Here is a 14,872-nt window from a genome sequence, read left to right on the forward strand (position 1 = left end):
CATGTAACCTCTCCTAGGCACATAAAGGCTACATTAAGCTTTCCTTTTTACACTTAATAACACTTCCATGGTTCAATGAGTTCTTAGGAGGGTTAGGAGATTTTTTATGCTTTATGCTTAACATGATTATTGTGCATGAAATTAAGGGGATTTTGCACAAATTTTGAGGAGATCTAACTAGAGATATTAGTGGGGCACCTACTCCCTATTGTAGAAGACTTCCAACTTGGCCAAAATAAACAAATTAAAATTAAATTAAAATCTCAATATGGTAAAGATGTTGTAATGTTTTATTAAACATTATAATTGCTTAATTTTACTCTCTTTAAATGCAAACAATATTAAATTAATTAAACTTTATCTTACACAAATGAAAATTAATTTTATTTTCTTTCAACTCCAATAATATTAAATTTGTTAAATGAAAAATGAAAAATAATTTTACTTTCTATTAGGTGTAAACAATATTAAATTTTTGAATTTAAGCTTTTGTGATCCATATAAATTTAATATTAAATTTATTAAATTTTATAATTTATGTCTATATTTGACAAAAACTAACTCCACATAACTTTTAAATAACTTTTCTATAAACCGATTTAGTTGGAGACTTTTCTATAAACGATTTAGTTAGAGTTAGCAAATAGAGAACGGAAGTTTGATAAATTTTCTATACATCAATTTAGTTGGTTTTAGGAACAAACAACTGAATATAACTTTTCTATATACAGCTTAATTACATATTCTTGAAGACACCAATCAAGTCTCATATTTATTATCATCATATAAATATAAATAAAATCTTAATATGATAAAAATGTTGTAATGTCTTATTACCTATTATAATGGCTTAATTTTAGTTTCTTTTTAAATACAAACCCTATTAAGTTAATTAAAATTTATATTACTCAAATAAAAAATAATTTTACTTTATTAAATTTTATTCTATATATTAAGCAAAAACCAACTCCACATAACTTTTAGATAACGTTTCTATAAACGTATTTCGTTGGAATTAGCAAATAGAAAACTGAACATAACTTTTCTATAAACGGATTTCGTTGGAATCAGCAAATAGAAAACTGAAGATTGGATAACTTTTCGATACACCAGTCAGGTCTCAGATTCTATATATTTGAGTTCAGGCTGTCATTCGTATAATAGAGAACGGGTTGTCATCATATAAAGAGTGAACTGGGCAGCATGTTTGTGGAGGGCCTGAATGGCTGCGGCGTGACAGAAAGGAAAGTTTTTCTTATATTTTGCTTGACAAAAGTATTTAACAATGGAAGCAGAACTCTGGAAAACGCTCCCAGAAGAGTTGCTGTATATGATTTTAGCGAGGTTGCCCATTAGGGTTTTTGGCAAAATGAAGACTGTGTGTAAAAAGTGGAAATATCTTCTGTCTTCCCGGGACGCCCTGCAAGTATCTGTTCCAAATTGGTCGTTGCATACCATCCCTGGGTTTTTGCTTCAATTCCACTGGAATCGGAATGATGAGGCGGAATATTGGGGTATAGAAGGAAGTTTTTGCGACATTTACAAAGTTCTTTTCCTCGATCACATTGTTGTGGATACTTGTAAGACTATGTTCTGTTGTCATAGAAAGGGGGATAAGTGGGCTCTTTCGGTAGGAAATCCTGTTACCAGGAATTGGAAAAATCTGCCTAGGCCTCCAACATCTGGCTCCTCTTTCAGTGGAATGGCTTTCGATTCTTCCACAGGGCGTTGCACTCTTCTGTTCGGCGATTATTATTATTTCAACATTGGGAGACAACAAGGTGAAGGTGAAGGTGAAGGTGGTAATATAAGAATTCTGATGTCTATTTATGACTCAGAGTCCAACGCGTGGACTCAAGTTTCCATGAGGGTTCCCTACCATATTCAGCCTTGTGGAAAGGGTATTTATTCTAATGAAAAGTTTTACTGGCTGTGTGTCTCTCCCAATCCCAGGAATCTCATGGTAGCCTTCAATATTGCCAACGGAGTTTGGACAGAAATCCCGCTGCCACAGGGATACAGAATGAATAGTTGTAGCGACAATTTAAGTGGATACAATGGCCAAGTGCTGCTAGCGGAGCGGACGGGACTTGACCGTTTTCGCATATGGAAATTGGATGAAGCAGAAAAATATGGAATATGGTGTGAGTTGCTCACGAGCAGTCCGGTAAAATGCATCCCTCCATGTTTTTGTTCAGTCACAGTGAACAGTAATGGCTTGATAATGGTAATTGACAGGAAAACTAATATATCAATATATAATTCCAAAGGGGAAGTGATCATTGGGAAAATGAAACTGCCAGGTCTTCGCAGAGCTCAATTACCAAATCGAATATCTGTATCAGTCTTCGAATCTAACAACCGATGGTGTCCTTAGCCATTATTTGTACGATGGTCTCGGTTTATAGTATTCAAATTATAAACTCTTATTTACACGATTTATATTATAGATTTTAAGATGATGGTTATTCCTTATGTCTATTTTTTTATATATATTACCAGAATATTATAAATATTTAGTTTTCATAATAGCCTTTTGAATTAAATTTATGTTGTGAATTTATATGCAAATTTATTTAGCTCTCTTTTCTGATTAAGATTTATATCGAAACCATGTAATCTGATCCACTTTTTTTGCGGCTCTACCAGCCCTATTATAAATCGGGAGTGTGAAGATTGTGTTGTGCAATATAATTATCATAAGTAATTCAAGGAATTTTGGAAAAATGAATATCCAATAACTAAAAGGATGTATTCAAAATATGTATAGTAATAGTTAAAAGGATGTATTCAAAATATGTATAGTATTAATGATGTAGTCATTTTTATGTATAATCCAATAATGGCATCAGAGCCTCATGCTCAGGATTGCGCCTTTCTTTTGTCTGACATTCCCTCTGCTATTTCTCTCTATTTGGTTCTGTTTTTCATGTATGTATCTGCCTACTCATCTCCTCTTATGAACACCCAATCCTGGCCGTGACAACGTTCATTGCATCCCTTTCGACTACAACGTGATTAGTTCAACTCCGGTGGCCACACTTTCCATGCACAAATTCCATGCAAATAAAGACGCCCATCGATTTGTATGCAAGGCTCCCGTGTACGAAGCCGTTGGATTTTGTGTGGGCTGCATAACTATTAAGTTCCGAAGGCATGATGATTTGAAAGGAATTCTAAGAGGGATTACAACCAAATCCTAGCCTTATATTGCAAAGAAGTTGGGCCATGCAAGTTTAATGCAAGTGGAATAAGCATGAGATTTGGTTCTATTTATTGGTGTATATAAACATTTTTATGTATTTTGTTATTTAGTCATGTTTTTTTTTTTTTCCCTTTGGGAATCATCATGATGTATTTGTATTTGTTTCTTGATTCCTCAACCTCATCATAGGTTGAGAGACAGTTGTTGAGGTTGAGAGATAGTTGTATTCTGGTTTTACTTAGTTGTACTCTAGTCATGTTAATGGAGTGGAGTCACGCATGAGCCATGAAATAGTTATATGATAATTGCATGTTGATTTTTCTGTAGTTATGTCTTTGAGTTGACTAGTTAACTAGGCTTATATTTAAGAGATGCTATAGACTTTATCTATGCACTATGGCACCTAACCAAGGGGCATGTTCTCATTGAAGATATATAATGTATTATACACATTTTTAATATAGAAATGTAGAGAGAAATTGTAATAGTGCAATTATTATTTTTGTTTCCACCTAGATTTTGTGCAAATGCTTCTCAACATTTATCATTACTCTACCCAATAATCATTATTTTGTTTGTTTAGATAAATTAAGACACTACAAAGCTCAAAGATCATTCACCAAGTGACCTATTCCTCTACCCCTTTTCTCATAGCTTTGTTAGCAACATCTTTCTTTTTCTTTTTCTTTCTTTTATCTTCAAAAACATTAGTGTTTGGAAAGTTGTCTTCATCAACTCCATTTTGAGTAATAAGCGAAATCTACTTCTTCTTTTTTACCCTTTGGTCCCTTATCTCAACCTATATTTCTTTTTAGTTCAAACCCAACATTTGGAATCTACTGCCATGGCAAATCAGACTTGGGTCATGCCAAAGGAATATCTTAACCGGTTTTTCCTTTTGATTGAAACCCAACATTAGAATCTACTGCCATTGCAAATTAGACTTTAGTTATGCCATAAGAATGAGCATGGTTTCTAAAGTAGTTTTGTGAAGACATCAGAAACCACAAAGTGTTGATTGGCATTTCATAAACTATAGGTTGTCTTCAATGGTTAGCCTTCTATGGCTTATCATTGGAGTAAATTAGGAAATTTATCATCTATAAATAGTTTTTTAGTTATATTGCAATACAGACGTGTGCATTTTTGGAAAAAGTTAACATTTTTATAGAGTTTTTCATATGGAGGATCATAATTTTTTATTTTTATCCTTGTAAATATTGTGAAAAATATTTTTGTCTTCTAACCTTATATCCAAACTTTGATAGCACATTGGATACAAACTATTAGTAACAACGATGCACACCCTTGCTAACTACCAATTCATTGCAACAATACATATAAAACAATATATACAATAATACATAGATCTCCCTCGGTCATACATATCAATGCTACAAAAACATACATAAATACTCTACCCATTATCCGAGACATTACACATTACATACATACGTTAACCCAACAACATATGGAAAACTCAAAAATGTTACAACAAACTATATGATGGGAGCCATAACATAATTACTATAACATGGTGCCCCTGCAATCACAAAAAATGTTAATCATAAATAACACCCCGAATGTACTATTAACTTCATGCTCGGGTATAGTGATAAAAATTGAAGAGCCAACTTTATTAATCAAATTGGGCAGCTCTCGGGTGAGAGACTCCACCTGGAGACTGCCTATGGCAGAACACTCTGCCTCATTCACATAAAGGTGTTATATATAAACTAGCACATAAACAAGGTGGTTTGAACCACTCCATGAATAATAGGATCTTAGACCTAATCAGAGGGTCTCAATCCTATCCTACAACAACAAACAACCAAATCTAGGAAAAGTTTAACTTTCTCCATTAATTCTATCACTCCCCTTTAATGGAGAAAGGGTTCTTGGAAAAATAGCATACACCTGCTGGTCTAGTCTCAGCTAGGCTTACAAGAGTACATAAAAAACTTGGTAATTGAGTTTTCATTTTTGTCTTTTTGCTTGAGATTCCATGTGTGTTCATTCGTCAGTGAAGTTTCATCTTCACTTTTCTTTCCATAAGGTAGTGACGGAACTTCTCCTCCTTTTTACGTTTTCTACCCCAAAGGCGGAACGCATGAACTCTTATCCTCCTCTTTCTTGATCTCGATTGTAGGCAACATTAAATGTTGCAGGTTCTTGGGACTTTTCAATTGTTTCTTCTTGAATGCCAATATCTACACACTTAAAAACAATGTTAGATTCATATTGGCTCTTGTCTTCCTACTCCTTCAAGAGAACTTTCATTTCTCCATCTCTCTCTGCTAACATAGTTTGTTGATTCGTGCCTTCAACCTCTTTACTCAATTCTATTGCTGCAAACATTTTGTCCTGCATTTGATTTTTATATGGAGATAAGCTTGTCTTCTCACAGAACAACAACTCATCAATAAGATTCTTTTCATGCATCAAATTGATCCACTCACCATGAGATACATAGATCTCATCAAATTTGACTTCATAGGTCTCTGCATCAGGGAAGATTTCTTCATAAAAAAAAATCAGATTTTACAATAATGGTTGTATCTTCATCATCACATGTTTTAATGTCAATTACAAGCACACATTCATCACCCATCATTGCATCTTCAATGTTGACATGTTCAGTTTCACAATCAGTTATGGGATTGAAAACACAATCATCATTTTCAAGAGAAATACCTTCATCATCTTTGCCCTCATTCAAATTGTACTTCATTTCTAAAATATCCCACAAAACTTTTGCATTTTGAATCTTACCATATTCATGTAGTATGTTGAACATGATGTTTTCATCTAATGCAGATGTTATAAGACGTAATGTTGATGCATCTCCACTATCATAGTTTAAATTGATAGCATCTTCAACATAATTCAATAAATTTACCTTCCATAATGTTGTTTTCATTTCAGTTGCCCAGCTTTCATAATTCATACCTGAAAAAGAGGGTAGATCCAGCATTAACCTCTTAACGATTTCATCAAATTCTAGATCTGCATCATGATCCTTGACTTGATCAGCTATAAGTCCATCAGCGTCGACTGGAAACTCTTCACCAAATTCAGCAAAACAATATATTACATTTGTCCCTTGATGCTTTCTCCTTAGTTTTCTTCAACACTCTTTCAGTCTCCTTTGTTCACCCATTTCTCCTTCTATTTTCTCCCGTGCATCGAGTGCGCAAGAACACTTCGATTAGAAATAGTATGCTGCCCACTGCACTACTAATTTATGTAGCCACAGATACTACAGAACTTCAACAAGGATGAATTCAAGTATCCATGCTCACAACGAGCTCTCCGCAACTAGGTTGCACTTAATTTAAATTCCAACAAAAGGCTAGGCTGAGACTGCAAAACTCTGCCTTCCACGTGAAGGCACCACCATGGGCACAGACTGATCCTCCACAACTACATCCAAGCACACTGTGCAGGGCGGGGAAACTACAGGAGGTCAGCAGATCAATACATGCCCACCGTTCATCCCGCTCTTTATAGTCTTCACACAGCCCCAAAAAATTGGCTTCTCGTCACACAACTTCTCGCCTCTTAGAAAGCTCTTAATTTAGCATCTCTTCATAACTATTTGACTTGTTCCATCATTAGTGAGGCAACATTGCTCGCACTTCTTTTCACGCAAAACCCGTCGACTTCAACCACAACTTCAATGGGTAACAAACTTCCCTGCAGCTTGTTCTTTCACAATATATATTCACCGTCATCCACACACCAATGAATGGTTCAGTTGTCACTATCAAAGAGTCCAGCAAATGATTCCATACTCATAAGCACTTGCATGATGCACTCACTACACCATACTCGCTTTTGGTCTCGTTGAACACCAGAAGCCCAAGCTTTCTCTTAGCCTCGTCTAGCATGAGCCTTCGTCTGCATCATACCCCATGCCCGTTCAACTTATTTTACAACATTGATCACTCTCCTCGGCTTCCACTGCACCACGACTCCACGCCAAGGTGGGTTCCGACGATGAGCAACACATTCTCCGGCAACTGTCCAGAGGTCTTGAATATGTTGTCTCAGTGCCATGCTATCGCTCAGTTGCGCCCAACAAGGTGAACGCATCCTCCTCCTCACGGCGGTGGCAGAGGGTTTCAATTCACAGTCAGAAGGATTGCACTGGATGATCAACCATTTTTACTTACTGGTGTATTGGTCTGTCCCTATCGTTGAGCCACTGGAGGTACTCAAAATCAGATATCTGAGGTACTCGGATTTGGGTTTTCAGCTCTTCTTTCTGGTTCCTCCAACCACAGAAAAACTCTTTGCCTCACTGCTGTTGGGAATTTCTGATAATTCCAAACAAAATAAAAACTGAACAGAACAGAGAATGATGCTCTGTTTTTAACACAAGGAAGCTAAAATTGTTTTTGTTGAAGACAGAGTTTCAGAACACACATAAAAAGACTTCTATTCATTAATGAGACTGACTATTACAAAAAAAACATCTTGCTCTCACAGAGGGATTTCACCAATAGAACTGCTTCAGAGGCAGTAAAAAGAACTTCACTGTTTTTCCTGAAAATTACTCTGTCTCTGCACTACTGTGCATTTCAAAAATAAAATACTCTGTCTCCTCTGAAAAAAAATTACACTGTCTTTTGCTTGCAAATTTTCACATTGTTGTGTATAAAAATTTCATTCACGCGTTGTTGCGTTTTTCCCTTTTGCATTACATTACATCCTCGCTGTTGTAAAAGAAATTTCTTCTTACATTCGCTGCGGCGAGTTTTTCCCATTACATGTTCAATGAACAACAAAAAAAATTTCACTTTTGTTTTACTTGTGCCCTAAAACAAAAACTCCCGTGAATAACAAAAAAATAATAAAATTAATGACTTCGCCTACTTTCACTGCCCTTAGTACATTTCATTAAATTACATTTGTGGCGGTAAATTGATTTTGTTTTAACTGTATCGCACGGAAAATCCAGGGACAGGTAGAGTGAAGTACTCTCACTCTCATGAGCTACCAACCGTTGATCTTGCCCTCAATAATCAGACGGCTGTTGGCCAATCCCGGAGGTCCCTTCTTGCTAAACTTTACGCGACGGGGAATGGTTGTTTGGGCAAGGACTACCCAGACACGTGTCCTCTGTTGAATATGCTCGCTACCTCCCCAGGAAATACCAGCTTTCGGCAAAAGCGGTGCGGGGAAGTCTGGCGGTTTTCCAAAATAAATGACGCAGCAGTTTGAAATTAGTACTTCAACACTCCCCTTTAATTTCAACTGCTGGGTTATCAGTCATACCCAGACACTTCCTCAAAAATTCAAAACTTTTCTGCTCCAAGGGTTTGGTCAGAATGTCTGCAACCTGCTCCTGAGTTCTGCAGTGTTGTAAAACAATTTCTCCATTGTTTACCAATTCCCTGATGTAATGAAACTTTGTGTCAATGTGTTTCGTTCTCTTATGAAACACAACATTCTTGGATAATGCAATAACTGAGCTATTGTCACAAAAACTCACAGTTCCTTTTGCTTGTTCTTGGCATAAACTCCTTAACATCCTTCTCATCCAAATTGCTTTACATGCTACTGCTGTAGCTGCCACATATTCTGCCTCTGCTGTAGAAAATGCTACAATAGGCTGTTTTTTAGAATCCCATGAAATGGCTCCTGAACCCATGTGAAAAACATAACCGGATGTGCTTTTCCGATCATATACACTTCCATCCCAATCACTATCAGTGTATCCAATTAAATCTGAACATTCTGAAGTAGTATATAAAATGCCAAACCTTTTAGTACCTTTAACATACCTCAGAATCCTTTTTGCTGCCTGCCAATGTGCTTCTTTTGGTCTCTCCATGAACCTGGAAATCAAACTAACAGCATACATTATATCCGGCCTAGTTGCAGTCAAATACATGAGGCTGCCAACTATGCTCTTATACAAACTAGGATCAAAATCCTTGTTGTTGTCCTCTTTGCTGAGTTTTAATCCCATCACTGTGGGAGTGATAGCTGCTTTGCTCTCCTGCATATTAAATCTTTCCAATACTTCATTAACATATTTTGCTTGTGAGATAAAAATCCCATTTCCATTTTGTTCTACTTCTATTCCTAAGAAGTATCTCAGCAAACCCATGTTAGTCATTTCAAATTCTTCTTTCATGACTGTTTTGAAATTTTCAATAAGATAATCATCATTACCTGTAAAAGTAACATCATCAACATACAACACAACAATTAGTAATTTACCATCCTTTTCTTTGATGTAGAGGGTGGGTTCTCCCTCACACTTTTCAAATCCATTTTCCAGTAGATAGGAATCTATCCTACTATACCACGCTCTTGGTGCTTGCTTCAGCCCATAAAGAGCTTTCTTCAATCTGCACACTTTGCGCTCTTAGCCTTTCTTTTCATAGCCTAGAGGTTGTTCAATGTAAACTTCTTCCTTTAACACTCCATTTAGGAATGTTGACTTCACGTCCATTTGGTAAACTTTCCACTTGTTTTGTGCTGCTATGGACATCACTGCTCTTACTATTTCCATTCTAGCAACCGGTGCAAAAGTTTCCTCATAGTCTCTCCCATACTGCTGCTTATATCCTTTGACAACCAGTCTTGCCTTGTGTCTTTCTATTTTGCCTTCAGCATTACTCTTGGTCTTGTAGACCCATTTAACTCCAATGACTTCTTTTCCTTTTGGTAGTTCAACTAAATCCCATGTCTTGTTTCTTTCTATGGCATTGATCTCCTCATCCATAGATTCTATCCATTTCCTATCCTTAATCGCTTCTTCGAAATGAACAGGGTCATCAACATGACAATATAAAGCAAACAAAGAGTTCATACCTTCATTTGTTGCCTCTTGGTCATAAATATCACTTAAATTTCTGAACTTCTTACCTCTTTCATTTGGTGTACAAGTGCTTGAAGAAGCACTCGAATTTCCTCCTTGTGGTGTGCTTGGAGAAGCACTTTCATTTCTCTTCAAGAGTGTCTCTTGCTGCCCTTGTGTTGGTGCTGCTGTTTGGGGATGTATTTCAGCCATCTCCTCATCATCTTCATCATGTGATTTTAACATTCATTGTTTTCTCTATGCTTCCATCCCAAGCTTCCTCCTCAATGAACTGAACATCTCTACTCACAATAAGCTTCTTGGTGGATGGGTTATACAACCTATAAGCTTTGGATTCCTCATTGTATCCAATGAAAATACATTTCTCCCCTTTGTTGTCCAACTTCTTCCATAGTTGATCTGGAATGTGTGCATAAGCCACACATCCAAAAACTTTCATGTGGGTGACTCCTTGCTTTGTCCCACTCCATGCTTCTTCCGACACTCTGTTCATGACTGCTTTTGTAGGGCATCTATTCAAAATATACGTTGCACATTGTACAGCTTCAGCCCAATAATCATTTGGCAAATGCTTTGCCTTTAACATACTCCTTGCCATATCCATGATTGTCCTATTCTTCCTTTCGGCAACTCCATTTTGCTGCGGAGTGTACCTAGTGGTAAACTACTTATGAATTCCATTTTCTCTACAAAAACGTAGAAATTACTTGGAGATATACTCACCTCCTCTATCAGTTCTTAGAACTTTGATATGCAGCCCGCTTAGGTTTTCTACAAGTGCCTTGAAATTGCAAAATCTTTCAAACACTTCACTTTTGTTCTTCAGAAAATAAACCTAAGTTTTTCGAGTGAAATCATCAATAAATGTTAGTATGTAGTGGTTGCCTGCAAGTGATGGATTTTGCATCGGTCCACATAAATCTTAGTGGACAATCTCTAAGGGTGCTTTTGTCCTTATGCTTTTCCCAGATGGAAAACTTTCTCTGTGTTGTTTCCCCAAGATACAACCTTCACAAAGGCTGTCTGGTTTTTCTATCAATGGTAATCCTCTTACCATTCCTTTTCTATTCAACAAGTTAAGAACTCCAAAGTTCAGATGTCCAAATCTCAAGTACCACAACCAATTTTCATCCTTTGGTTCGCTTTGGAAAGCCTCTTGTGTCATTGTTGCTATTTCTTCTCCATTTTTTAAATCTGCTTTCATCCTGAGAGGGAACATCCTGTTCCTTGTCATCTTCACTTCAACAATACATTGTTTGCTGGGTGTTTTATCCATGATGGTGCATACATCATTCACAAAGAAAACATTGTACCCCTTTTGAATAAGCTGTCCAATACTTAAGAGGTTACATTTCATTCCAGGAACATAATAAACATCTGCTATGGTTTTCTTTTCACCTTTCTTTGTTAAGACATTTACTTCTCCTTTTCCCATAACAGAAACTTTATTATCAGTCCCTAGTGTGACTTGTGACTTCACACTCTGATCTAACATAGAAAACAGGGCTATGTTTCCTGTCATATGGTTGCTGCAACCGGAGTCTAGGAACCATACATCTTCACTCTTTTCTTCAGCCATATTATAGGCTAAAAACAAATTATTTTGACTGATATTTTCTCTAGTGAAATTTGCACTAGTTCTATTACTCATATCATGTTGCTTCTTCCTACATTCATTTGCATATTGCCCATATTTTTTACAATAGTGACATTGAACATTGGATTTATCATACCTTTGTCCTTGAGCATGATGTTGTCCACTTTGTTGGCTGCTGCCTTGGCCTTGGTTCTGATTTGGATTGCTGCCTCTTCCTTGAGCATTTGCTGGACTGTTTCTTCCACCTTTGTTTTGGCTTCTGCCTCTTCCTCTCTTGTTTCCTCTACCTTGACCTCTTCCTCTTCCAAAGCACATATGGGTCTTAAAGGCATGTTCTAGAGATGAGTTTTCATTTCTACTCAATCTCTGCTCATGTGTTATCAGTGATGCATGTAGTTCATCAACTGAGAAGTTCGTGCGATCCTTTGTCTCTTCTATGGTGGTAACAATCACATCAAACCTTGAGGGTAGGATCCTCAATAGTTTCTCCACAATCCTCCTTTCTTCAAGAATCTCTCCATGAGACCCTATCTGTGTGACCAGACCAATCACATGTGTGAAGAATGAGTCAATATTATCTGACTCCTTCATGCAGAGACTCTCAAAATCTCTCCTCAGTAACTATAGTTTTGCTTTCTTTACTTTCTCCATGCCTTGATAGGCTATCTTGAGAGTTTCCCATGCTTCTTTGGATCTCTTGGCTGTCGCTATCCTTGGAAACACACTCTCATGCACTGCTTGATACAAAAAGTAGAGGGCTTTAGAATCCTTCTTCTTATTGCTCTTTAACAGATCTTTCTTTGCCTGAGTTAAATTATTAAACTCATTTTCATCTGCTGGTTCTTCAAAACCATCCTCAACAAATTCCCATAAGTCTTGGGAAGCAAGCAAAGCTCTCATGGTTATGGCCCAATAGTCATAGTTTTTCCCATTAAATTGTGGGAGCTGAGTATTACAGATACCCATGCTAGTGCTGGCTCCGGCCATTCTTGCACTCTTAACTATGCTTCAAAATACTTGACTGTGTATTTAAAATAACAGATTGTCCTCAGCAGTAACACAAAAACTAACTTGAGAAATACCTTGGATTCTTTTGACTGAGTCTTCACTTTGCTGTAGAATCTGCTGCAGCAAGAAATCCTTCCTTCAGCTTCTTTGACACCTTCAAAGAGCCTAGACAAGCTCTGATACCATGTTGGGAATTTCTGATAATTCCAAATAAAATAAAAATTGAACAGAACAGAGAATGATGCTCTGTTTTTAACACAGGGAAGCTAAAATTGTTTTTGCTGAAGACAGAGTTTCAGAACACACATAAAAAGACTTCTATTCATTAATGAGACTAACTATTACAAAAAAAACATCTTCCTCTCACAGAGGGATTTCACCAACAGAACTGCTTCAGAGGCACTAAAAAGAACTTCACTGTTTTTCCTGAAAAATTACTCTGTCTCTGCACTGCTGTGCATTTCAAAAACAAAATACTCTGTCTCCTCTGAAAAAAAATTACACTGTCTTTTGCTTGCAAATTTTCACACTGTTGTGTATAAAAATTTCATTCACGCGCTGCTACGTTTTTCCCTTTTGCATTACATTACATCCTCGTTTTTGTAAAAGAAATTTCTTCTTACATTCGCTGCGGCGAGTTTTTCCCATTACATGTTCAACGAACAACAACAAAAAATTCACTTTTGCTTTACTTGTGCCCTAAAACAAAAACTCCCATGAATACAAAAAAAAATAATAAAATTAATGACTTTGCCTTCTTTTACTGCCCTCAGTACATTTCATTAAATTAAATTCATGGCAGTAAATTGATTTTGTTTTAACCGTATCGCACGGAAAATCCAGGGACAAGCAGAGTGAAGTACTCTCACTCTCATGAGCTACCAACCGTTGATCTTGCCCTCAATAATTGGACGGCTGTTGGCCAATCCCGGAGGTCCCTTCTTGCTGAACTTTACGCACCGGGGAATGGTGGTTTTGGCAAGGACTGTCCAGACACGTGTCCTCCATTAAATATGCTCGCTGCCTCCCCAGGAAATACTAGCTTTCGGCAAAAGCAGTGCGGGGAAGTCTGGCGGTTTTCCAAAATAAATGACGCAGCAGTTTGAAATTAGTACTTCAACTGCATCAAGCACGCACCACGCAGTTCGACTTATCTTGCTCAATCCACCAGACACAACACGCAAACTCTGCCACATCATGGTTCTCCTTTGCGCCACCGCTCTCAATAGCTCTAAAATGGACAACGCAGCCTTTCATTGTGCTCACACTGCTCCTCACTCTTTTCGGTGAGCAACTCTACACCACACACGGTAGCACAGTGGCACTCGATCAACGCATAGATCAACACTACCTAGGGTCTACCTTCAGCACCACGCTTAACGCTTGCGCTCCCTATGGTCAAACACTTCTTTAAGACTCCACGTAGGCTCCTTCACCACTCACGTAAATGATCTCAAACTCAGCTTTGAGCAATAGGAAGAGCGCGATCTACCTCATCAAGGATCTTCGATCTTCCACTCTCCTCTGGCCGTCAGCGTTCACAAGGCCACTGATCGAGCCAGATCTGCCACTCTCCTTTGATCAATGCCTTGTCTCCTGAGATTTAAATACATTGAGTTTGAACGACGTATGTGACCTGCACAATGAGTTAACCTCTCCCAATTCTCGAGCCTCATTTGCAAACAGGCATGTGATTCGATCCAGCGACCGGATGAACAAAACGTCAGATGAATGAAACCGTTAATAAGATGTTGAGCCCAAAATTTTTCTTCACGCAGGCTAGCAGTGATCCGTACCCTTCATGCAGCGATCAAACCATGGAGCCACAACCTCTTCTCACCATTGGTCAGGACCTCTTCTTACAAGCACCACTGGCTTCTTCCACCAACAACACGAGTTTCTCTACTCTCATATTCACATCAACATGAGGCAACAGCTCCTCCTCTACACATTGTTGCGCTCACATAATGGATCTACACACCTTCATTGATATGTTCTTAGATCCACCAGTGATTCTGATCCAACAATTCGGCGACCAATTCCAGTTTGAAACACGCAGCACACGGGCTTCTCACACTGCAGACTCCCTTAGCTCAATGTGTCGGCTCTTCTCCATAGCACACACCAACACACAAGTCGGGTCACCTTCAACACTGTAGACTAAGCTGCATAGTCTCCTCCATAACTGCATCCCCACACACTTCACCCAAACCACCACTCAGCCATA

General features: G+C 37.7%; 1 protein-coding gene across 1 annotated transcript; it reads left to right on the forward strand.

Annotated features, from left to right (window-relative positions):
- The first annotated feature begins 1,285 nt into the window (after positions 1–1,285).
- Positions 1,286–2,377, forward strand: LOC149211216 (F-box protein At5g49610-like). The gene has a single exon (XM_089399219.1). The coding sequence runs from the start codon at positions 1,286–1,288 to the stop codon at positions 2,375–2,377; it is 1,092 nt and encodes a 363-aa protein (XP_089255345.1).
- Positions 2,378–14,872: the final 12,495 nt, after the last annotated feature.

The sequence above is a fragment of the Pinus tabuliformis genome, chromosome 1_2, assembly GCF_031772625.1.
Source record: "Pinus tabuliformis cultivar Carrire ecotype Pingquan chromosome 1_2, CPIR1, whole genome shotgun sequence".
NCBI lineage: Eukaryota > Viridiplantae > Streptophyta > Pinopsida > Pinales > Pinaceae > Pinus > Pinus tabuliformis.

Excerpts from the sequence above, each read along its gene's own strand:
- LOC149211216 (XM_089399219.1), top strand. The coding sequence starts at position 1,286 with ATGGAAGCAGAACTCTGGAAAACGCTCCCAGAAGAGTTGCTGTATATG.